The sequence below is a fragment of the Pleurodeles waltl genome, chromosome 6 (assembly GCF_031143425.1).
Source record: "Pleurodeles waltl isolate 20211129_DDA chromosome 6, aPleWal1.hap1.20221129, whole genome shotgun sequence".
Taxonomy (NCBI): Eukaryota; Metazoa; Chordata; class Amphibia; order Caudata; family Salamandridae; genus Pleurodeles; species Pleurodeles waltl.
This window is the reverse complement of record NC_090445.1, coordinates 1,531,991,241-1,532,017,716: the sequence shown is the minus strand read 5'-3', so window position 1 is coordinate 1,532,017,716 and position 26,476 is coordinate 1,531,991,241. Positions and strand designations below refer to the sequence as shown.

The window sequence follows — 26,476 nt, the reverse complement described above, 5'->3', positions numbered from 1 at the left end:
TCACCCACCCTCTAAAAACTCAGTTGCCTGCCTGACACTCACTGTGTGGCAAACTCTAAGTCACGAATGAATTATTTCAATTTACTCTAGATAAACATACTTTGAATTGGCAGGCAGCCTCCTTGATCCGAGCGCTGCTAAGGTCATGGAGCAGCCACTGCGTGTAGGAACAGCTACTTTTCGCAATGGCATTAAATCCTTTTTCAACTCTGGAATTTTTTGCTGACTCCTTTAAAAACCCCATGTAAGGAAATGCCTCCTTGGCATGGTTGCCCCCTGACTTTTTGCCTTTGCTGATGCTATGTTTACAATTGAAAGTGTGCTGAGGCCTGCTAACCAGGCCCCAGCACCAGTGTTCTTTCCCTAACCTGTACTTTTGTGTCCACAATTGGCAGACCCTGGCATCCAGATAAGTCCCTTGTAACTGGTACTTCTAGTACCAAGGGCCCTGATGCCAAGGAAGGTCTCTAAGGGCTGCAGCATGTCTTATGCCACCCTCGAGACCTCTCACTCAGCACAGACACACTGCTTGCCAGCTTGTGTGTGCTAGTGAGAACAAAACGAGTAAGTCGACATGGCACTCCCCTCAGGGTGCCATGCCAGCCTCTCACTGCCTATGCAGTATAGGTAAGACACCCCTCTAGCAGGCCTTACAGCCCTAAGGCAGGGTGCACTATACCATAGGTGAGGGTACCAATGCATGAGCATGGTACCCCTACAGTGTCTAAACAAAACCTTAGACATTGTAAGTGCAGGGTAGCCATAAGAGTATATGGTCTGGGAGTCTGTCAAACACGAACTCCACAGCACCATAATGGCTACACTGAAAACTGGGAAGTTTGGTATCAAACTTCTCAGCACAATAAATGCACACTGATGCCAGTGTACATTTTATTGCAAAATACACCCCAGAGGGCACCTTAGAGGTGCCCCCTGAAACTTAACCGACTGTCTGTGTAGGCTGACTAGTTCCAGCAGCCTGCCACACCAGAGACATGTTGCTGGCCCCATGGGGAGAGTGCCTTTGTCACTCTGAGGCCAGTAACAAAGCCTGCACTGGGTGGAGATGCTAACACCTCCCCCAGGCAGGAACTGTGACACCTGGCGGTGAGCCTCAAAGGCTCACCCCTTTGTCACAGCCCAGCAGGGCACTCCAGCTTAGTGGAGTTGCCCGCCCCCTCCGGCCACGGCCCCCACTTTTGGCGGCAAGGCTGGAGGGAACAAAGAAAGCCACAAGGAGGAGTCACTGGCCAGTCAGGACAGCCCCTAAGGTGTCCTGAGCTGAAGTGACTCTAACTTTTAGAAATCCTCCATCTTGCAGATGGAGGATTCCCCCAATAGGGTTAGGATTGTGACCCCCTCCCCTTGGGAGGAGGCACAAAGAGGGTGTACCCACCCTCAGGGCTAGTAGCCATTGGCTACTAACCCCCCAGACCTAAACACGCCCTTAAATTTAGTATTTAAGGGCTACCCTGAACCCTAGAAAATTAGATTCCTGCAAACTACAAGAAGAAGGACTGCCTAGCTGAAAACCCCTGCAGAGGAAGACCAGAAGACGACAACTGCCTTGGCTCCAGAAACTCACCGGCCTGTCTCCTGCCTTCCAAAGAACTCTGCTCCAGCGACGCCTTCCAAGGGACCAGCGACCTCTGAATCCTCTGAGGACTGCCCTGCTTCGAAAAAGACAAGAAACTCCCGAGGACAGCGGACCTGCTCCAAAAAGACTGCAACTTTGTTTCGAGGAGCAGCTTTAAAGACCCTGCAATCTCCCCGCAAGAAGCGTGAGACTTGCAACACTGCACCCGGCGACCCCGACTCGGCTGGTGGAGAACCAACACCTCAGGGAGGACCCCCGGACCACTCTCCGACTGTGAGTACCAAAACCTGTCCCCCCTGAGCCCCCACAGCGCCGCCTGCAGAGGGAATCCCGAGGCTTCCCCTGACCGCGACTCTCTGAAACCTAAGTCCCGACGCCTGGAAAAGACCCTGCACCCGCAGCCCCCAGGACCTGAAGGACCGGACTTTCACTGGAGAAGTGACCCCCAGGAGTCCCTCTCCCTTGCCCAAGTGGAGGTTTCCCCGAGGAAGCCCCCCCTTGCCTGCCTGCAGCGCTGAAGAGATCCGTTGATCTCTCATAGACTAACATTGCGAACCCGACGCTTGTTTCTACACTGCACCCGGCCGCCCCCGCGCTGCTGAGGGTGAAATTTCTGTGTGGGCTTGTGTCCCCCCCGGTGCCCTACAAAACCCCCCTGGTCTGCCCTCCGAAGACGCGGGTACTTACCTGCAAGCAGACCGGAACCGGGGCACCCCCTTCTCTCCATTCTAGCCTATGCGTTTTGGGCACCACTTTGAACTCTGCACCTGACCGGCCCTGAGCTGCTGGTGTGGTGACTTTGGGGTTGCTCTGAACCCCCAACGGTGGGCTACCGTGGACCAAGAACTGAACCCTGTAAGTGTCTTACTTACCTGGTAAAACTAACAAAAACTTACCTCCCCCAGGAACTGTGAAAATTGCACTAAGTGTCCACTTTTGAAATAGCTATTTGTGAATAACTTGAAAAGTATACATGCAATTGAAATGATTCAAAGTTCCTAATGTACTTACCTGCAATACCTTTCAAACAAGATATTACATGTTAAATTTGAACCTGTGGTTCTTAAAATAAACTAAGAAAAGATATTTTTCTATAACAAAACCTATTGGCTGGATTTGTCTCTGAGTGTGTGTACCTCATTTATTGTCTATGTGTATGTACAACAAATGCTTAACACTACTCCTTGGATAAGCCTACTGCTCGACCACACTACCACAAAATAGAGCATTAGTATTATCTATTTTTACCACTATTTTACCTCTAAGGGGAACCCTTGGACTCTGTGCATACTATTCCTTACTTTGAAATAGCACATACAGAGCCAACTTCCTACACCCCAGTTGTGACTTAACTTGCTAAAGTTTTGGCCCCATTTAAACTTTTGTCAATATTCTGAAGTAGTTTGAGCGATTTGGAACCGAATCATCTACTTCAGGGGAGTACACTGTAGGCTCTAGAGGGCTGGATCTATGCCAAAATTTCAGGATGAGCTTACTATGTAAATTAGGTTCATTTAGATTTGCTGTATGCAAATTAATTTTATGTGGATAGTCTGAATATCTGTCATGAATTCGGTGGTCACAGACATACGGTGGACACCCCTGATCTACATGTCACTTTGGTCAGATGTAAAATCCACTTAAGACTTGAGTTGTAGTCTTTAAATGTAAAGGACATGCCCTATCACGACCCAAGCAAATCCGATCTCACTGTTAAGGAACTTTGGGCTCCTAAATTTGTCTGTAGTCTACCAGCTTGGCACAGAAGCCCACACCAGTACCTTTCACCTCATAACGCCTAGAGGTTTTTCCATTCCTCATGAGGCGAAGCAGTCAGTGAAGTCCCATCATCATTTTGGGGCTCTGGATAAAGCCTCCAAAATCTGACTCTGATAAACCGAAGTCGGATTCATCCTGTCTCCTTTTGGAGGAACAAGAAAAGGAAAGTGGTTTTTTTTTTCCCCCTTTACTGTCTGTTTTCCCGTAGGGCTGCAAATAAACCCATGAGAGGCAATTGGGTAATTCATTTGATGCGTTTATGCTCCTAAGGGCACTTTCTTGGACCAGGTACATCTGTGGTGAAACACTTGCATGTGGTTTCCTGTTCCTGTCTTAACTCACTCACTGGCCTTTGTGCTCAGTACATTCATATCAAGCACTGTGATTCAGAGCGTACCCACATGATCACTTGCTCAGTGTATTTTGAGAACCAGGCATCAAAATTATGCTGTACTTGTATATCTATTTGTGCCTAGATATTCATCCCTGGGGCCTGTTCTCCTGAATATGAATGATGCCCTTATTGAGTTCAGAAGAATGGGCATTTAAGAAGCCAAGCTGTATTTGCACACCTTTGAAAAGGGATCCAAACAAAAACAGAGGGGTAGTCACATAGGCTTTGGCCTAAGCGGGCGCAATAATGTGCTATTGACTGATCTTAGCATGTCTGTTTTTTGATAGATTCCTTCTTAACTGTTCCTCTTTCTCTGCTCCTCGGAGATGGTTGTTGTGCAGTGACAGGACAACTGCATCTCTAATGCTACTTTTCACCAGCCGTGCGCCAGTGAGTCTGATAATTTGAGAAGATGCCAACTTTTGAATGGACGCTGCTGTGGGTGCAAACTAATGGCATGAGCTGCTCGCCACTGATGAACGGTCAACGGAAATAATTTCAGGGCACTAGGCTATTCCAGAATGCTAAACAACATCCTGTCCATGCACTTTGTTTAAGTTATGTGACCTTGTTTAGTTAACTGCTCACTAATTCAGGAGGTGGGGCATTCAACTGTACACCCAGCACTTTGTTTGAGCATGTGCTGTGTATGTGTGTGTGTTTTTTTTAAAGGTGTGATATTGTTTCCCTCAACTCGCTGCTCGTTTACCAGTCTTGATAATCCTGTTTAAGAAATTGTCAAATGAGAAAGCCCTTGTGGCTTCCTGGTGACAACCTGCCATCATTGTGTGCTTTCTGTCTACCCAGCTATCTTTCAATAGCCCCATGAGAGGCCCTTTGTGTGGTTTCTGGGATTGTTTTCTCTTTAGTACTGTAGTTGTATTTGTTTAGCAGTTACGATCCCTGATGAGGCGTTGAAGTACTTTGTCGGACGGGTAGGGCACTACTCCGTGGAATGCTTAGAACATTAGACCCTTCATCATGCATAGAGAAGTATAAAGTTTGATTATTGCAGTTGCCATGGTTACCTTGTCACTCAATGTGTTGTGAAATTCTTTATGTTCTATGTGATTGATTTTACTGTCATACCATATCTGTGATCCCAACTCACTTATGGGAGCCTCACTCCTTGTTCTGCATTGTTACAGTCCAGTTATGGGTAGACTACTGGGTGGTTGACAGCAATGCTTACAACTGATTATAGGAGTACTGTGTTTTCGCCCAGCCCATAGATATGGAGCCTACTGTCCCTTAGCTAACAATTTCTCTCCGTCTAATAACTGGGACCCCTCTTTTCTCTGATTCTAGTATCATGTGCATGCAGTGTATACTGCGGCAACCATAGGATGTGATTGCCACAGTGACTGTTAGCAAAATAGGAAGTCCCACTAAGGTGTCTTGAGCCTATGCTAGCTTTTCTCTGCATAAACTCTCAATGAAACTATCTGCGTTCGGCAAAACCCTACATTCCTTCTTAAATGTGTTTTTTTTTATTTTATTTTTTTTATCCTAAAGTAACTTTCAGCACCTAATGCACATAACAGAACTTGAGACACATTTGTAAAAATGCAGGAGCCATTTTTTATTTTTTTTATTTATTTATTTTTTAAGACGTCCACCTTCAGGGCTCCTGAGTGCTGTTTGCTTAACACCAAACCAGCCTAGCCTTGATTCCACCCGATGTCTCTTCTCTACCACCCTATACTTTTGTCTCTTAGTTGTTTTCATTCCAGCTTTCTCTCTTGCCCTCTCCCATTTTTGCCTATCTCGTCCTCCTTTTTTTTTTGTTGCCTTTTGTCTCTCTCTTGCTCTAGGTCAAAAGTTGACTATAAAAGGATAAAACCTGGTCCTCAAAAACCAGCACCGGTGCACACCACCTGCAACCACTGGCACCAATTAAGCACAGTTTGTGAGCATAGATTGTAATTTGTAGGATTCTGCCTGAGTTTACACCCAACTTCCTATGGTGGACAGAACCACTAGACCTTTAGAGGTCCCCTTAACACTTCTCCATCTTCACATAAGAACAACAAGAGGAACTTTCTAGCACCTTTGTCACTTGCTGTTTTGAAAAACGAGTCTTTGAAGTCCTTGAACCTTGGAAAAACTAAGCCAGATGTTCTAAAGCAGTTTCTGTTTGCAAACCCTGCGATTTGCAAAATCACAGGGGTTGCAACCACACATTCTTTTTTTTTTTTTTTTTTTTTTATGTGCACTAAACCCCTTTTTGTAATTCAGAAAATAATTTCCAAATAGCAAAAGAGTTTTTGTCTCTTTCCGGAGTGCATTTAGGAGGGAATGTGAAGGTGCCCTCCAAACCTTGTTTTTATTAACAATTAGATATATCCATAGGTTGTGACCACCAATGCGGCTGCAAACCAGTGAGAAGTTACAATACCTCAAAAGAGGTGGTAACCCATTTGCAAACGGGAACTGTCCACCTTAGACAGCTACAGGTTTGAGAGAGATATTAGGCTGTAACCGGCCCCTTATGTCTGCCCAAACAGGGAACATTTTCTTAAAGCATGACCAGTTCTTTAAAGAAAAAAAATAAATGTTTCTAACTTGGCAATGCGATCACAGGAATGGTGTTTTGTTGCATGCCGACCTCCAGCTCTTGTGTTCGTAGCCTATCACAAGTGAACATTTATAAGACCATGCCTAATTAATATTAACTAGGTTGGACATTCCGCCATTCCAAACTTTACCCTTCCTCTCAGCATCACCAACCCCCGCCATGACTGGGCATCTTGTGACACAATACACTGGTACTTAGCCTACATTACAAACTTATAGTCAATTTGCAAATGGCTTGTGCTATTTGCTACTATTTGCAATGTCTGTTAGCATGCATGGCCCTATACTGTGTCCTTGCATTTCATTCAAGGGTATATCTGTTCCAAATGTTGTCCCTAACCAGCCATAAAGGGAATGGGTTCTGTGATTTCTGTGGGTGTGTATTTTTGTTAGTTAGAGTTGGGTGTTAGAAAATAAACTCCACAGCATTGACCCCAGCTACTGTGTTCTATGGTTAGACTTTGGCTGGGAAGTTGCTGAAAGTCAGGTGTTGGGCAGAGCGTGGCATATGGCTGGAAGTGATGTGACCTTCCCAGTCTTTCAGACAGATTACCTGGAATTTACTGTGTAGGCCAATTTGTTGCAAGTGCTGTTGAAGTTTGTGAGGGGAGGGGTGGTGGGGTCAAAGACTCTTCTGAAATAGGAAGATCTGATTATTATTCACATGGTAACTTTTCTTTTCAAAATCAGACGTCTTTCACGTGCTATTATCTGGAAACTATTGTCCTGCGTGATGCTGTTTCTGAAGTTAGAAAAAAAAAAGTAAATTCTTAACTCTGGCTGGAACTTTCAGTGCATGGAAATGCTTATAATAAAAGGTTTTATATAGTGCATCTGAGTGGCGTGAGTTGAGGAAAACGTGTCCAATTTGTGTGGAAGTGTGAACACGGCCAAACCTTGTGACCAGGGAAATTTGGGCCTTTACCAACCCTAGGTCCTTATGCGTTCAGTAACCTCTCTCGCATCACGTGCCTTCATTTCACACCCTCTACTGCCAGGAAGGGTTTTCAAATCATACCTTTGCTTCATGCCTGTGGAGGTTCTTGTAGAACTCTGGAAGAAGTGGAAAAAAACAAGTATCTACTCCTCGTGGGCACGGCTGGAAACCTTAAGAATGTTGGTGCCATTTTCTTGATTTTGTTAAAGACTGCAGTACCATGCTCCTATGTTTTCAGTACAAAAAATGTAAGTATTGTTTTTAAAGGTAGGACAAAGCAGACTTTGTAGTTATTTATTTTATTTTAGATGTTTTTCTTCTGTCTTGTTTACATCTTTTTGTCTTTTTTATGCAAGTCATGGGTAAACACAGTTTATATTTTCTCCCAAATAATCTGACGACTTTTCTATTCTTTTTAACAAAACAGTAAGTACTGTATAGACTCGTTCGTCTCTCTGGAAACTTTGCTTTGGAGTGTCGGATCGCTCCAGGACAGGAGCCTGGAGCGGAATTGCTCATTCTTCCAGAAATTCTGCAATCACACTTGCTACACTGCAGGAACCTGATGTTGTTCTGTGACTCACTTAGAGACACTGACCTGAGCCTGGTACATCCTTCCATGAATCTGAAGTCACGTTGTGCCATTGCTGTTGGAACCTCATGGCTGACCATGACCTCCTTCTTGAAAGCTGATACCATACTGTATCATCATTCCTTGTGGTCGACTGTGACATCATTTTGGGGGTTATTTGGCTATTGTATAGTGCACAGTCCGCCTTTGTTATGGCTTTGCCACACTTCTCTGGGAATCCAGATGGGCCTTTCCAGGTGGTGCCTAAGTCTCAACACTGACCTTTGTCTGAAATGCTTTGTAGAGATGTGCAGTTGGTTGCCTAACTGACAATGTACAGGAACAAATGCACAAGTAAGACTTAATGTCAGGAAAGTGGAGTCTATAAGACTATCACTGCAGTAACCTATTAGACTGGCAAGAAATTCGATGTGAGACTGGGATATCACTAAGGAAACTGATTCTGAAGTATTGCTGTTGCTCCAGGAAACTACTGTTAGACTGGGAGATCGCTCCAGAAAATTGACTTGACTTTGAATTCATTCTCAGAGCTTTGTGTAACTTTATGACCACATTCCAAATCCCAGACACCACGCCTAGAGTGGTCTACCCAGTCAAATATTTATGAGTTTCGAACAAAAAATTAAAAAATTAAAAAACAGAAAAAGTGACAGACATAAAAAAACATGAAATCTCCCGTAACACAATTCAGAAGGAGGGAACTTGTGAAGTTAAAGTGAGCCCAGACGGGATCTGTAATTAAAAGTTAAGTCCCTTTGATGCTGGCGAGACTCCTTTTCTGTGGTCTCCCCTCATTTCCTGATGCTTCACCTGATGCAGGTCCCGTTTCCCTCCAAGGAACAGTCCTGGCGGCATCGTGTTATGTCTGGGCCCGTCAAGGTGTAGGCGTTTCTCCACATTATGAACTTTTGAATACGTAAAAATACCTGTCTCGAGTCTTTAGTTCCGTGTAATTTCGGGGTTAGCTGTCCGTGAATGCTTGGCCTGCATCTGGAAAGTCAGGGCAGTGAGCCACAGAAGCTTCGACAGTATAGGGGTACTGCATTGCATGGGTTAAGATAGCAAGGAATGGGGCTCTAGTCCTCAAAATCTAATCAGGGAGGTCTCTTTTTTTTCTTAGAAGTTTTTTTTTAAAAAATGTGCACGCTTGGCTGTAAATTAGGGTGTGGAAAATTGCAGGAATTCGTTTTTTCCTCAAATTTCGTTAGACTTTATGACTGCAGGTGTTGACTTCACAAAGTGTGTAAAAAATGTTTTAAAAAACTTGAACAATAACAAAGTAAGTAGGAGGGAAAAAAACGCTTTGGATTATTGATCTAGTAGGAAAATTAAGGCAGTATGTATCCAGTAGAGAGGTGCCTTTACCCGACACTCATAAAAAAAAAAAAATGAGAGGGACACAATCGATGTTCTGTCTTCTTGCAGTCCAGTGACTTCTTTTCGCTAGTCGCAGCCGCGAGTGTGGCGGCGGCGAAGGTGTGACGCACACGTGGGTTTGCAGTACAGAGTCTTCATCGCCTTCTCTGCTGTAACAATATAGATCGCCTCGAGTGTTGTGTTTTGAAGCCTTGGAAACAGCTGGCACAGGGCGCGCCGACGCCGCAGGCTGGGGAACGGGAGCGCCGCCAGAGCACTTGCTTTGCAGGCAGGAGCATTCCGCCAGGCCTGCTCACCTGGCGGATTGATATCCCCGGCTGAAGTCACACGTCTTTTTATTTGGGTGAAGTGTGGGGTTCATCCGCCGATGGCGAGTGTTTAATTGCCTGCGCACCTTTTAAAATGAAGAGGTCGGGGGCCGAACCAGCCAGTGTTCCTGCCTGCTGCATTCGCCGCGGCGCTCCCGTGTAACCTCACCCGCCGGGCTGGCTGCTTGCCGAAGTGAAATCTGCCAGGGCTATGCCTTTGAAGTTGGTCGCTTTGGAGAGTGATAAGGAGCTGGGATTAAGAAAAAGTCTCTGTGAAGCACACGTGTAGGGTCTAAGAGGTCGAGGTCACCTCGGCCCTCCCATTGTTATTTCTTATCAGCGTGTCCCTTCTCTTTTTTTAGATTTGTATCCTTTTTTTTTCTTTCCGACAGTTTGTCCTAAAAGTGCTGGAACGCGGGACCCCTGTCACCAGATGATCAGTAAAACAGTCACAGCTGCGTGCCAAGGCCCCTCGCAGACGGGGTCCCGGCGCCGCTGCACCTGCTGCACCTTTGATGGTTGCGCCCGCTGTGGTAGACTATATCCTCCTTCCCCAGGCCACAGCTCTTGGTGGCACCGCGTGTACTCTTCATGGAGAGTGACCTCGCTGCAGATACATTAGTAATTTATTGGCGTGACGCCTTGGTTTAAAGTAATATTGCCAAAGCTTTGTGGGATTTTTAGGTATTTCTATATGGTTGTATGTATGTGTTTTAGTATCCGATGCTCCTACAAGCCCATGATGCCAATGATACTAGGAAGGATTTTGTGGGCTTCCATGCAAAGACCTATTTTCAGTGCCCCCTTTCAGGAATACATTTTAATTGTTTTACACATTTGCTGTTGATTCAAGCCTGCAGGATGCCAAACAATGCTAAATTATATGTTAAACTTTAACAGGGTTTCTCAACTCAAAGACGGGGAAGATCTGTTTTTGCCGAGACCCCAAACATTCTTAATATGACTCTGGGTAGGGAGAGGGAGATGGCGCTCGGCAGAGGTGTTTAGCTCTGGAAATAGAATTGACAGATTACATAGAAAGGCCTCTTAGAAGATTGCGGAGGGGGGCCTGGACACTACTTGCCCACTTGGCCAAAGCCTTAAACCGTCCCTACATGCTGCATTTAGTGTCATTTCTGGTTCTTTTCCGAGGGTCTGCATCTTCTGTTCTGTTTTGGAAGGAATCTGGTGTGAGAATCCCGGCCTCCCTGACAGCGGTCTGGTTTGCTCATACCTGGGGCTGACTGCAGGTATGCGCTGGGGAGGGTTATCTGCGTGATGTGGGTGACTGACCCTCTGCCCCTCGGCTGCCATGCACATATGACACGGTGGCCAGTGCGGGGTTGTTTGCACCCCCCTCCCCCAAATGTCCCCCTACAGAACAAACACCTGCTGTGTTCCAAGGTAGCCAGGGGTAACGGAGGGGGGAGTATTCATTACAACGTGCTGAGATTCCACGCTTGGCTAGCGCTTGCCTGCAAATTTCCTCTCTTCCGGCTTAGCTGCCGTTTGTTCCCCGGATCTTGGACTTCGTGACTTATGTCGTCTGACTCAATCAGTATGAAGTGTCCGAGTCAAACAGAGGTCTGGCGAATTTGCTAAGCTAAACTTCGTGTGTGTTCGAGAGTAGGCCTTTAATGTGAATCAGGCGAACCATTACTGTGAGTAAATTCAACGTTTGGAAAGCAAACTGTGAGCTATAATGACAGCGCTGGCGTCTGATGTGTACATTATAAGAACTAAGGGCCAGATTTGCAACAAACTGGCGCAGTGCAATACTGCTCCAGAGTTAGCAGCGCTACACTGCCCCAGTTTTGAAATGCAGGGATGCGCCGCAGGGGTAGCTCTTTGGCAATGGCGAAGGAGCGTTGCCCCCCCTGGCTAAGCCAGCAGCTATAAGATAAAACAATATTTCATCATTGTTTTATCTTTAAGCTGCTGGCTCAGCCAGCAGCATGTGAAGGGGGGGGGGGGGCGGGCTGTGTCACAGGAGAAGGAAAGAGTGCACATAAGTACGCATGTGTGTTTGGCCAGCGGTCATAGGCCAGCCAAACCCACATGTGCACTTATGTTCCTCCAACGGCTGTGTTGAACAGCTGGGCTGTAGAAACTGCACAGACCCCAGGGCTGTGTCTGATCGTCAGTCCAAGCAGCTCCAACCAATTCTGACACTGCTTTTGTGCTAGATTTATCATAAAAGCAGCACTAAGATTGCTGAGGAGCCTGTACTGGTCTCCCATTGAATGCTGTGACATCACATCGAGGGAAGAGGAGCAACGTGGCAGGAGGCAACTGCAAAAGTTTTTTTTTTTTTTTTTGGACATTTGTTTTTCTAATCCCCGTCCTTTTCCTGCCTGCCCCTCCCCTTGAGATTTGCGGCAGCGGCTGCTGATTGGCCATATTTACAAAAATATGCCACATCCCTGTATTTCCTCCTGCGGCAGCGCTAAATTAAGCACTCTGCACCAACACAGGCATTCTTGCACAATAGTGCAAGGGTGTCGGCATTAAGGGATGTGATTGTTTATGTGCAGGAAGGTGTCCCTTCCTACACATAAACAATCATCCGTTGCATTTTGCTTCTCGGTGTGCTGCAATAAAGGTATTCCTTCTCGTTGTGCCATGCTAACGCCACTCCTGAGGTGGCGTTAGATTGTGGCGCTGTCTCAGACTTACAAATTCTTGTAAATCTGGGGCAGCATCAAAAGCAAAAGGTGTTGCGGTGGAACGCCCACAGCAACACCCATTGCATCCCCTTCGACGCAGAAAACTGCATCGGGGGGGGGGGGGGGGCGCCCATGTTGACAAGGAGGTGTAAAGCCACAAAAAGTGGCATTAACCTCCTTGTAAATATGGAGAACTGGTTAGCGCCCCCCGAGCGTCACAAAAAAATGATGCTCGGGCCTCTTGTAAATCTGGCCTAAAAAGTGTTGCTAAGGGCCTTCTTACAGTACCATACCATTAGGTAAAAGTTTGAGAGAACCCATCTAAAGCACTGAGCTACAGCTCCTCTATGATGATGTGTGTGTGTGTGTGTGTGTGTGTGTATATATATATATATATATATCTATATATATATATCTATATAATCTCTACACAGAAAGAGAAAAAGGGGTGTAAACACTGCAAGCTTTCCTAACTAAATTATGTAAATGCTAAGATATGGTGGTGAAGCTAAACAGACATTATCTATTTTTTATATTTGTTGTATCTCGTAGTCTTATAGTGCAGTCTTATTGGATAAGGTGGTCTCACTCACATTTTGTGACGTAACTCATCATCAGCTACTACCCTCCCCCTGGCAGTGCCACGAGGGCGAACTTGACCTTGTTTGGAGGGCATTCTTGAAAAAACTGGAACTGGCCAGACCTCAGGTCCAGATATCTAGGAATACACTGAGGTGAACCACATGGAAATACCTTTATTCTCATGTACTCCAGGTGTGGTTAACATAATGACTGGGATGAATATGGTACTATGCCCTGTTTATCCATAAATGAGACAACATGCTTCAGCCCAATCTTAATGTCTGTGATGGGTCAGAGGCATTCGTCAGGGCTTAAAAAGGATCCCTACTAAAATACTATTTTTTCCATTTACACATGGTAAGTGCATTATGCTACCTCCACAATGCTAAATTGAGACCCCTGACATAGGTCTAGTTAAACTTCATGGTCTGACTGGAGAAGCCACTTCTGTAGTCACATATTTATCAAGATAGTGCTGTGGCAGTTATACCTACACCCTCTTCTGTAGTCCGCTGAACTGGTAATGGAGGAGTTTGCCATATTTGCGGGTCAGTTGTAGTCTGGTATTTGGAGTCCAAATATATTTCCACATCGTTAGTCCGGAGCAATTAAAGCATGATAAAACTTTTCTCTTACAAACACGATATCTGAAGAGCTGAGGAACATCAAATATGTGTTGGATGTTATTGTGTGTGAATGTGTAGTAAGGTGCCATGCTTGAGCTGTATTGACTATTAAAAATAATGGTTAAGTATGAAACTACAAATGCCAGGATGTGTCTGGGATATCCCCTTGGTGGCATGGCTGGAAAACAATTGGGTGGTTGATGTAGGGCACAGTAATGGCAGAATTACAGTGGGTAGCAATACCTGGGCAGGGGCTCCGGTTAGACCCATCACTCAACTGTTGCAGCAGTTCACCTTTTTTTGTTTTGCTTTCATTGATGCAGAATGGATATCATCCTTAATCACTCTCTAGTCTGGCACTGCCCTCTATCTCCACCCATTCAAGCATTCTTTAACCACTCATACCTTCCCTCCACTCACTGTAGTGGGTTGATGACCTAGGGAGATGGGGCTTCAGAAGCCCTTGATCATGAGTTATTAAGCCTTATCAGGTGATGAGGACTTGTTTTTATTTTATTTTATTTTTTAGTGCGGGCAGTTTACACCTGCGGTTTAAGTCCAACCACTTCCCACCAACACGTTTTGTGTCAGAACATATAGTTTCAACTAAGGGCCTACTATGGTAGAATGGTTCTGCTCTAGCAGAACCATACTACCATAGTAGGCCCAAACCTGATGGACCATGAGGAGCATTCTGTTTGTTCTTGGTGGGGCCACAACCCTGTGGAGTGTTCAAAGCCATGGTCTAACACATTGATACTAAAAGTACGGCCTGGGGGCCCCATGCGCCCTCCTGACCTTGACATGCGCCCCCCCCCCTAGAGAACAGCAAGGCTGCTGTTACTAGATAGATGCTAACAATAAAAAAATGTTAAATTAAACAGGCAGGTATTTATTTAAAGGTTAATCCGTGTTAAAGAGAGGAAGTAACTATTGATTCCTGCACCACTTAATTTTAAGAGCACCTTTATTTTTAAAGCCATCTAGCAGTAAAAGTTAAAAAATATGATAAAGTTTCTTCAAAATTCAAAGCGTGTATTTAATTAACATGCACTACCTTTTCACTTGAGTACATCAGATTATATCATAGCATTGAGAAGTATTATTTTTAAAGTTACAGTTTTCAAACATGAATTTAGAAGTATTAATTCTTCCCTCCACCCGGACAAAATGCCAATAGTTTACTACATAGGCAACATGGTTACGTGCACTCTTTGGGTGATCTGGGTTCCTATCACACATGAAAAACATATAGTTTATTAAATTAAACACAGGAGAGGGTTTTTACAGCATACACCTTGAAACCATGTATTTAGAGGTCCTCATAAGTGATAATAAAGAAAAGCGAGGAAACGTGAAATTAAACAATTGGCTAGACTCACACAGTTTGGTAAAGTGGGGAAGCCATAATTAATCACAAGTTTCCTGGTTTCACATTGTGTAATTCAGCAACTAGATGTATATGCTTTGCTTCCCCTACACCCACCTTACTGCCAACCCCTCCCCAGCCTGACCGTACCCTGCTGGCATCAATGCGGCCCTCCGTCATGTCCTAGACCAAACGTTTTGGCTCCTGGGAAAATATTTGTGAGTACCCATGGTCTAGCAGAACTGAGTGGTAGCAGGATTGAGAGAGTTCCTGGCGCGCACGTGGACAATGTGTGTAGAGTGATGACAACAATGTTCTGCGTATCCACGCAAGACATGGATTCTGGATGGCAGGCCGTGGTGTGATGAAACAGAAGACGTATGCAAAGCAGCAGGTGCAGTGTTACTTCTAAATAAACAAACTAGTGCTCAGCAGGCGCTTGCTTCCTGTTGCCATGTCAAAGAAGATTGTTCACTTCCTTCCACTATTCCTGTGAGCTCAAAACCCTTTGATAAATATTACCACTGTCAAAAGACCAAATTTGTAGATAGCCTCCGCTACCCCAATCAACCTTTTAAACACTCTGAAACCCTAGACTGAAAGTGAAATAAAATGAATTGAGTATGGCACGGGAATGCACAACTTTTGTCTTCAAATTAGTGTTATGATTGTAATAGAAGTGTGGTTGACCTTAGCCAGTAATCGTTATTTATACTACCTGCAAAGGAGGTTGTCCAAATGATATTCTTGGGTGCTAGAGTAAGAAGATTGATTTATCAGGGCCCCGCTATCCTGGTACAGACTTAATATTTAAATTTCATTTTCCTTTCATTGCTGGAGTTGGCCTGTGCTTAGGTTGTTTAGAAGATCGTTTTTTGGAGTGGAGGTTCTGTAGTGGGAAATAAAGAAATTGGGAGGAGCACTGTTAGAAAAGCTTAGGCATTTCATCTTCAACCAGATCAAACTTTTTTGGGCTTTGAAATAGTAATTGCTGTGAATCTGTGAGATAGTGGACCTTATATAAACCTCTACAGAAATCCTAGGTTCACACAGATCTCGACCAAAGGGGGTGGTATTCTGTACTTTAATTACTGGCAAATCTCATGGTAAAATTGCGAGGTAATCTAAAATTCATCATTTGGTATCTTCGTTTCAATGGAATGATCCTACCTTTTGAAGCAAGTTGATGCCCATGCTCTAATACAGTGATGCTCGTTTTTTTTTTCAAAAAAGGATAGAATATCAAATTAGAAATAAGGAGACAGGTGTTATTATCCATTTTTGTACATAGATTCTTTTCATTTCGGATCCTCTATTTTTTCACGTTACTACATCCTTTAAGTTTGACTTTCCTATTATTTGTTCTGCTTTACCTGCACCTGGTGTGAATGATCATGGATTTCCCGCTCATGTTTGGTCTGATGGGTCCAGAGTTAAGGCTTCTCCGTGTGCATGATTCCAAGGACATCCCTGTGACAGTTGTAATACTATATCACAGTTAAAACTCTTAATGTGGTGATGTTACTGTTATTTGTAGAGTGTGGTAGGTGCATATGACACAGGGTTCTGAAGCTGCACTTCTCTAAATGGTATGTTCATTCCAAATTTGGGCCAGTTTTTTTGAAAGTGTAATTGTTGATCCCACTAGACTCTTGACTTGGATGGCTAGTCATTTTCAATGATCTTTAGGTTTTTTTCACAGTCTATGAACATTTTGTATTTTACTCCCTCTTCTAGGTCCGAGTGTGGCGCTACCTAAAGGGCCGTGAGATTGTAACCAATGAGATCCTTCTGGATGGTGGCAACAAAGTAATGGTGGCTGGCTTTGGTGATCCCACCATTTGTGACAACCAAGTGTCGACAGGTGACACGCGGATATTCTTTGTCAACCCTGCACCCCAGAGCATGTGGCCCTCGCACCGCAATGAGCTGATGTTGAACTCCAGCCTGATGCGGATTACCCTGCGCAACCTGGAGGAGGTGGAGCACTGCGTGGAAGGTGAGGGCAGCACAGATCACTAGATCTCATTTGTTTCTCTTTGACCCTCTTATGGATGTTGGTCGTAGAACACACATACGTGTACTGGGACACAGCTATAGATCGCATCTTTGCGGAGGGTGCCCCTAAACAGGAATCCTTGCCTGAACTCTCTTCTGACCTAGACTAATTTGGATGATTGTAATGAAAATGAAAATTGACTGATGTTTCCCAAAGTAGTGTTGATAGAAATTCTGTTAACCTTATCTATTTTGTGAGATAAGCAAATGTCCCCTGGTTGCTTCCCAGACTCCTGGTTTCCTTGTCTCACACTTCTGAGTCTCTGATCTCAGGGATCTATTTTGCAGTATTTTTGCTTTCTGTCCTCTCTCAAGTGTGTGATTATTTTTTTTTCTGATTCCTCCAGGCTTCTAGCAAAATGTACATTTTTTTCTGTAGTTCACATGCTAAGAAATAGGATAGGGTTTTTGGCTAAACAAATACTTAAAGAACCTTGTTAAAGGAAAAATGTAATGTAAATGTGTGTGTGTGTGTGTGTGTTTTTTTCACTATATGGTCGAATGTGAAAATTGCAGACATTACTATTTTTAAACTTCTATTCATAAATTTGGAAGTGGCATAAAGCAAGCAACAATAGATGGGCTTCTCTATGGAAGTCCATATTCGTATGGTTCGATAGAAGGTGTATTTTGTTTACGTTTTGTAAGCCCTAGGTTCTCTGAAAGTGGTATGCAAAGCTCCTACAGAAATCCCAAATAAAATGAAAGTGGCACTTCCCAGACAGAATTTATTTTTACTTCTATTACAAATGTGTTAAGAAGACTAAAGTAAGTGATTCATTATGGAGCAGGGCTTTGGAACTTGGTTTTGACGGTGCAGCTGTTGAACAGATAAACTGCGAACATTATACATTGGGTGGGCTTTGTGTCTACCCGGTTCCACCATTGACTTTCTTCATCCAGTTTTTTTCAGATATGAGTTGTCTTTGTCAGTCAGTCTTGGCTCAGCCAAGTGGGTGTTCGTCTCTCAACTAATGCTATTGGCTGTTTGTGTCTATACTTCCGCCTGCACTCTGTGCTTGAATTGAAATGTATGAGGGACTACTTTACGATTATATACTCCGTGTCTGTTGCTACTGGCTTAATCTTCTGTATCCCCCTATTGTGCTAACGCTGCATGAGTTGGCACATTAAAACAACACTTCCTGCCTTTGTCAAGTCATGCTTTTCTACAGCAGCTCCACGCAGCACGTTTGATCAAGTGCTGCAAAAGTAAATTGGAGTGGTTTTTGGAAACAAAATGCATCGTGAATCGTGCAAAATTGCAGCGCAATTAAACAAAGTCAAATTTATGAGCAGTGTTTGCCGCCATTAGCCTAATGTCTGGCCTCATCAATAATCTCATCTACATTTGCTGGTGTAGTTTTGGAGGCACGCCAGGCTTAGAGCGCTGGGTCGGTGCCGCAGTGCAGAATTCTGTGTCTGGGCATCTGCGGGCTTTGTAGGCATCATAAGAAGGGGGCTGGGCAATTCGGGCTGTTAGGAATCCTAGGTCTGCCTAAACCTCGACTGCTACTGAAAGAAGTTCTTATTTCAGGAGGCAGAGAGAGCAGTCCACCATGCTGTAAACTGAAACTGGGAACCTTGCATCTCCGAGCGTGGGTCAGTGAAGGGGTCAGGTGAGGCAGCCTCCCTGGCTCGCCTGACTCGGATTATCGGTGTTACTGTGAAAAACATGTTCAGCTTTCCATGCCTCTCCATTATTTGCCATCCTGGGAGAGTGCATGGAAGCGAGCTCATGGGACCGAATACGGTGTACACACCTTGTATGCAGGAAGTCAGGGGAAGGCTTGGATTGTGGCTGCAGGGATCACAGGCTAAATGGGTATGAAGACACCTTGTGCACTAGGGATAGCGGAAGTGGGGTTCATGGAGCTCATGTTTTTGCTAGTAGATGTTTGGAAAGAGCATTGTTCGCCAATTACATGGCTTCTATGCGCTTTGGAACTGAACTCATTGTGCACATGGGGTACAGGAAGTCCTGCTTGGGAACTGGCTAAACGGGACTGAATACACTGGGTGCACATGCGATACGGGAATTCGCGGTACGGGTACAAGTTAAATAGGACCTAATTCACCGCGTGTGCATTGACTATAGGAAGTGCAATTATGGACATAGTGCATTCAACCCTATTTCCCTATTTGCGAGGTTTCACGTGAGATACTAATGGAACGGTGTGGATCCGGGCCTTAAGGGGACAGACCTATTCACCCTCAGTGTCTCACAGTAATGTCATTTAGTGGGAAAATAGATGGTAACATTGCTTAATACACATTTTTTCACAGGTAACTAAATTGACATGTAATTACCTATGCTATTACCCTCCGATTCAGCACTGTTGTAAAAGTGAGGGTATTGCCACACATTCGAGATGGAAATGAGTGATAAGATTTACACACGGGTTGCGGGAAGTGGGGCTTTTGAACACAGGCCGATGGGACTGGACTTATTTTGTTGGCATACAGTGTATGGGGCATTGGGACACATGCTGATAGGATCATACATGTGCGGGTGGGATAGTGACGGGGGTAGTTTAACACATGCTAATAGTAACACACGTCCGGGTGAGATAGTGGGGCTCTTTGAACCAGTGCTGATGGGACTGAGTATGTGAAGGTGGAACACAGCACGTGGGGCATTTAGCTACATACAAACTGTACTGCTGAAGACGTGTGCGGGTAGTATACAGGATGTGGTGTTTCAGTCACATGCTAGGTGATCCTACACAGACCTCAGAATCTAGGACCTCATTTTGTGTGAACGTGTGACACAGGAAGTGGTTCTTTGGACCAGATCTTGGGTATTTGGAACAGGGATCAGTGTTCAGACACACGGGCTGATTCACAAAAGCATTTGCATACGAGAAGTAGTACTCCTTTAGAACTCTTTAACGTACTCTTACATGCCCTTGCAAATTCACACTGAAACATCCAACTCTGTGCAAAGAGTGCACAGCTGATGTGCATAAATAGTCCCTGAATATTTCGATTTTATTCCCAATTTGGATGTTTTAAGACCAGTTCAGTGATGCTTGTAAGAGTAGTACTGTACATTCCCCAAAATCTCTTGAATTGACCCCACAAACACCAATAGAAGGGAATGCCTGCACTTCACTGCTATAGGGCCTTTTCTCCCAGATCTCTCAATTTCCTGCCCAGTCCACAAGAAAAAACATTAATGAAATAATCTGCATCAGCCTACCCTTCTGACTACTTCTATCAAAACCTACCCTTCCCTCAAAGCTTGTGCATTTTAATGTGCTACATAAACTGAGTTTTCTTTCATACTGGACAGAGCACCCCCCCCAATCGAGGTGGTACAGCATTTAGGATCCAGGCCCTTCGTGGCCCGGGCCTCGGTGCCATTCTTGCATTGAGCTGGCCTGCAAACATCTGCCCTCTCACCTCATGAGACGAGGCAGTGGGAGGATGTGGGGAGTCACTCAGGAGGCGTGTCTCCTCTGCCTGCCCCAGCATTGGCCAAGCGGTATTTGGATGCCCTTAACTCCGGCCTCAGCCTTTCTTGAGGAGTGGGCGGCGTCGATGGGTGGATGTGGGCGAAGGACCTCTTGGCCCATGGTCACCCTCGTGGTGGAATCTGAGATACTAAATTCACCACTAAGCATCAGAGGGCTCCCCCTAAAACTGAGTACTCTGGACAACACCAAGGTTAGGGTCCAGCAGTCCTGAACCAACCGGTGGATGTACACACCAGCTTGGGGGCTAGGGTGCCCAGATCATTGGGATGGGCACAGGACTCTAGCTCCTAGCCATCCCATCACAGCCCCATGGCAGCTTGGTGTCTGGTGGAGATGGAACCTTTACCATGAGGACAAGGGACGGTGAGGTGGTGGGAACTGCCCCCCATGGATACAAGTGGTATGGTTTCACCTGTGTGGTCCAATGATATTTAGCAAGGTGGGAGGTTCCTGGTATTGTGTGCAATAACAAGCAATGTATTGCAATGTGTTTTTTATTACCTGATTGAAGGTCAGACATATTTATTTGATTTATCCATATGTCTGATTTGCTTACGTTCTTTATGATTTAGGATAAACATTTTGATAATGTCTTATTGCATGTTATTATTATTCCCAGTGTTATGGAGTGCTATGCAATTTCTGTAATAACTCTTCCACTCAAAATCCTTGTCTACCTTTGTCAGTGTTTCGTTGGGGCTGTGCTGTGGCTAGGGCCAAACTGGGGTCATCCCGGTCCTATCGTTTTGATGTGAAAAACTAAGCTTAAACTTTCTTTCAGAAGTGGAGCCCTCAAGAGATTGGCCTTACAAAGGAGGCTGGTTTCAACACAGCAAAACTTGTGCTTATAGATTTTATTTAGTGCTTTCACTGAAAAGATAAAATAACTTGTGCATTACAAACATGGCCTAGTGGACATATGAATCAGGAAGTGGAGATTGTTGGGAAGAGCGACAAACCACAAGTGTATGAAATGAAGGATCTTCAGCTGCATGCAGTGCGTTAGACGCGCGTCAGAGCTCCTGTCACACACTGGCACTGTAAGTGGGCCCTGCCTCTTGGTGAATCTGAAACCTGTTTGGCCGTCACTCTTGGCACAAACAGTGACCAGTTGCGCCGATATAGGGTAGCTATTTTCTCATATTAACAACTATTGATACTGTCTGGGCAAATTTACACCTCTTTAGTATTATGTTACCCACTAAATTTAGCGATCTTCAGCTTATAGGTGACGAGGGAACCTTCACAAATAGTTTTCCACTGCACAGAACTGCATGTGTGCATTCAGTATGTTTATTGCTGATCTGCTTGCGCTACATTTTCTTTCTTTTTTTTTTTATTTTTTTTTTTAAAGAAATCGACAAGTTATGCAGCAGATGGTGGCTTATGACCATGCAGGGGTTACAACCTGAAGCACATACTCGCATATGGCAGAATTCATGAGGTGTAGGCTGCAGGGTACAACCTCAAGACATACTCTCACATACCGCAGGCTTCTTGAGATATAGGGTGTGGGGTCCAACCTCAGGCATATTCTCACATACCACAGGCTTTCTGAAGTGTAAGCTGTGGGGTGCAACCTCACGCATATTCTCACGTACCACAGGTTTCTTGAGATTTAAGTTGTGAGGTACAACCTCAGACTTATTTTCACATACTGCAGGTTCCTCGAAGCTTAAGGAATGGTGGTACCTTCAGGCTTATTCTCACATATCCCTGGATTCTCTAAGTGTAGGCTGTATGGTATAGCTTTATACATCTCCCATATCACACGTTTCTCGAGGTGGAAGGTGTCGGACTCAGCCTTACTTATTCTCATAATGGGCAATAAGGGCCTTTTAAGGTCGAGCACGCAAGCGCTCTGGCCTGTTGTAATCTATCTGTGGGCTTTTAGCCATGCCCACCGCACGCCCATCACTATCACTCGTTAATGGCCTTGCTTTTCAAAAATCCATTATCATCATTGGTAAATGCTTTATGTTCCTCCCTCCTTGGGGCAGTTTTGTTACCGCCTTGGCCATCAACACTGTTACATGGATTATTGCACATTTGCCAATACCTTTGACTGTGAGCAAACTTATTTTTCTTTTTGTGTCTCTCCTTCGCGTTCATGCTCATGGTGGCCATGGCACTTTGAATTGACTTGCTTATGTCAACTGTTTTACTTTTCATTTTCAATTTATGTGGCAAGAAAAGTCCATTTAGGAATTTACAATGCTAATAGCTCTAACTTGAGCAAATGTGAGACCGATTGGATTGCAAATGGTTGTTTCTCTTATGGCCGCATTGAAGCAAATACAGGTGTAATTCTGGTTAGGTTGGCTTGGTGGAGGAATCAGACCATGAAGGTGACCAGAAGAAATGGTACTTAAACCAGGGAAAGTAAGGTCTATAATGGATGGCACAGACTGGCTAAAGCTACATGGTCTCTTAATCCACCATCTGCTGCATGATTTGCAGAATTATAAAAAAAAATCTCTAGCACAAACTGATCAAAATTAAATATACTGAATATGCCATACATGGTTCTGTGTGGTAGAAAACTATTTGGGAAGGTTTCCTTGTCACATCTTAGTAGTGAAGCGTTGAATATAGTTGTTAACATTGTACAAATGAGGTACACCTTCATCCAGACAGGTTTAATAGTTTTTTTAAATGAGAAAATAACAAATAACACTGCTATAGATTTTGCAGCATCATGTAACACAAATTGCTTTCCTACATAATATTGTCAATTTGGCCCTCCACTATTTTATAATTGCAGAGGCCCACCATACACAGTACTTATCCAGAGTGAATGACCCATTGTGGCACCATCCCCTTGGTCCCTCCACAGATGTGGGTGTAGCATCACTGGTAGAGCATCTGTCAGTTTGTGGTTTCTGTTTTTCAGCTTTGGTCACCAAAATAGCCGCGATTACCTCAGTATGCTTTTTATTTGATAAGAAAATGTATTAGTTGTAAATAGGACTAAGACGACGTGGTTATGTGTATTGATGAGTTGAATAATGTATATACCACTTTCTATGGTTAGGAAGACATCAAAGCTTGTAGATGCATGGTGGTTGAGCATTGCCTTATGGGTGTAATTCGCATGTTTGTTCCAGTTGTTGAAGGTTATCCCTGGATCTATGCATAAATATGATTTTCAGGCTTTAGAAAGGGCGATCCTCGGGCGCCCCCTCACTACACATCCTAGTTTCTGTCAGGCAGATCAAAAGCCACCTCCTTCCAGCACGTACACTGCCAAGAATACTGGGTGTAGTTATGTAGCACTTTGCATCAGACTTTTCCTCTGGTTCGTTAGATTGCAAGAAATATGAAGCAGATTAAAGATGAAGTGGCACCTACTCACAGGTGACTGAGAGCTAGTACTGTGCCTGCTGTGGTAGACAGGACTCCAGACTTTCCGTGACTTGTTACCTAACTGCTTAGAAGAGATTACTAAACCAAGTTTACTAGATCTGTTGTGTACTCCAGCCAAACATGGCGTCTCTGGGAATCGGAGCCAGCAGGGGACATTGAAAAGGAACATCAAAGGAGAAAAAGTATAATGAAAAAGTGGGAAGGAGTGTACGCCCAGGAACCCCTGAAGCAAATTGGAGTGCTTCGTAGCCTTGTCCGTGTTTGTAGCGCTATTCTAACCAGGCAGTATAATAATCAGGGGCAGCTCCTCCATGAGGGCGGAGGAGTGCCGCCTCTCCGCCGGCAGCTGCAAAAACCTTTACAAGGAAAAGATAATATTATCTTTTCCTTGTAAAGGGGCGGGGCCATCCGGGTGACTAGTAGTGAGGGGAAGTGCTCACCACTCCCGTACAAAGCGCATGTGTGTTTGCCCGGCCTTCTCGGGCCAGTCAAACACACATGCGTACAGGGCTCTCTCCAGCCCAGCGAGAGAGCCTGCACAGGCTCCCAGTCTCTGAGCAGTGTAAGGCTTGGCCACAGGGCAGGCTGGGAGCATTTGCCTTCCTGCAGCCAGTAGAGGAATGGGGTACAGCGCGACGCAGCGTCACGTAAGTTTATTTGAATTTTTATTAATATTTTTGCTTCCCCCGCCCCCAATGTGCACCGGCCCGCAAGCCACGACTGGTAATAATGGAACTGGACGCTAATGGCAGCTTGTGTCTTTGTCTGAACATGGTGACTGCTGCTCTTGAGCTGTAGTATTTTAAGTTCTATTTACCTTCACGTCCTGTCTGGGGCAGATAAGTGGGCATAGAGAGCAGTAACAAAATTGTGCCTAATTTGCACTGCACACTACTGCATCGACTGGCACTTTGGATTTTACCTACATCTGTCATGACTGATTCAGTGACACATATTGGCCTCACACAAAATATCCAACATTTTTTTACATTTCAACTGGCCTTGTACAGGTGCCAGCCTGTCAGAATATTTTTCCGATTTTCCCCACAGGCCTGTCCCTCGTGGAATGTAAGGCAGAGAACAGGCGAGAGCGTGGCTCACAGCTGTGAGAGGTTATGTGAATGAGAGAGAAGATATGGTGGAGAAGGGGTGAGCTTCACTCATTGCTTTCCACTTGGTTTCTGTTTGGTCCATTCATGGATGAGAGACCAGGTCTGGGGAACTGCATTATATTTAGAAGAGGCTTGGGGTGCCTGCTTCAGCGATTGCCCATTGCCTCCCACGGTTCTCCATTACATAGACCTGGGGATCTGGGGGGATGGTGACTGTGCCATGGGACCAAGGTTTGGCCTGGTTTCCCAAGCCAGGCCCTATTGGGTGCCCAGGGAGATCCCTTCTTTGGGTCGCTCTGGCATGGTTGTTTTTGGCGGTCCAGATTTCATAGTGACCCACACTGTATCTTGATGGGGCAGGTGAGTTTGCCTTGTATTACGCAACTTGTTGGGTGGGGGGGATCTCAGCCCCTAGTGAATTGGAATAGTCAATCCCATAGGTGCCTGGGGGTGGTCAACCATGACTCCTTTAAGAGCTATTGTTAGGAGAACCCATTTATTAATTATCCCCAACTGAAGTAATGTACATATACTAAATAATATACAAAAATGCTGTGAAATGTTTTAAGGTCGTGTTTACTAATTGTAATAAATATGCCCTGAGAATTGTTATATTCTAACGGAGAATGTCATTAGCTTGTGTCTTTCTAGGAGGAAACTTCGTACCTCGCATTGAGGGAAAGGGTTGCGGGGAGCCTCGGTGGGTGGTTTTGAATATTTCTCCGTGTGGTTCCCTTCCTTTCAACTATGCTCTCCAATCACAATTTGCCTGCCCATTAAGATGACTGTGCACTTTTTACGCCTCACTCCACTACAAGTGAATGCTTTATTTATCTTTCATTTGTGACACTGGAGGCCTAGGGTCACTCCTATTTCCCCTACGATTCTTCTGCGCAAAAGCCCCAGCGTCCTTACAGGGCCCAATACCACACCACAGATCCCTTTCTGTACACAGGCGCGAGGGTGGGGACGAGAGTGCGTGAATAACAGCTCTGTGGTCGCACGCGCGTACCACAGGGTACAGATGCAACAGGTGACCTTTGACTGGGCCTTATAGCCGATGACCTCAGATCGCCTCCCGCAGGGGACACGAGGCAGTGCGAGGACACCTGGCTCCCTCCTTGTCTGTTGTTATTAACCTGTCATCTCCTCGCAGCCTGCTCTGCCACGGACTTGTTTCATCCCATACATTTTTTATGCCTCTGGAGAGGACTGTTGGCTCTGAAGTGAATCGTCCTCCGTTCCTCTTAAAGGGGATGTCCTTTCAACCTGTTCTCTCAGTATTCTTATTTGCTGCTTTTCTGGGAGAGATTCTTACTTGCATTTTTGCATCCCTGTGAGGTTTTCTGCTGTCCTCTGTTGTGGCCGGAGACAGCAATCGCCTGTTCGTATGCGTTTTTTAGTTTGTTTGTTTTTTAATTGTGAAAGTGGTTGTGATCTGCACTTCTAGCATTGCAGTTTTGGAGCAGGGGTGGGTCAGCTCTGGTTTGAGAAGTGTGCATGATTTCCAGACTATCCAATCGAGATGCATTCACATAAATGTCTCTCACACGTCTTCATCAATCAATCAATCAATCAATCATTCGCATTTATAAAGCGCGCTACTCACCCATAAAGGGTCTCAAGGCGATGGGGGGGGGTCAGTGCTCGAAGAGCC

The 26,476-nt window shown here is 44.9% G+C and overlaps 1 protein-coding gene across 2 annotated transcripts in view; it reads left to right on the top strand.

Moving 5' to 3' along the window:
* Positions 1-26,476, top strand: part of AGRN (agrin) — a 591,795-nt gene that overhangs the window by 18,444 nt on the left and 546,875 nt on the right. For both annotated transcript variants that reach the window (XM_069241113.1, XM_069241112.1), the window contains exon 2: positions 16,542-16,803. In XM_069241113.1, the coding sequence (XP_069097214.1) occupies positions 16,542-16,803 (262 nt within the window). The remainder of the gene's footprint in view (positions 1-16,541; positions 16,804-26,476) is intronic.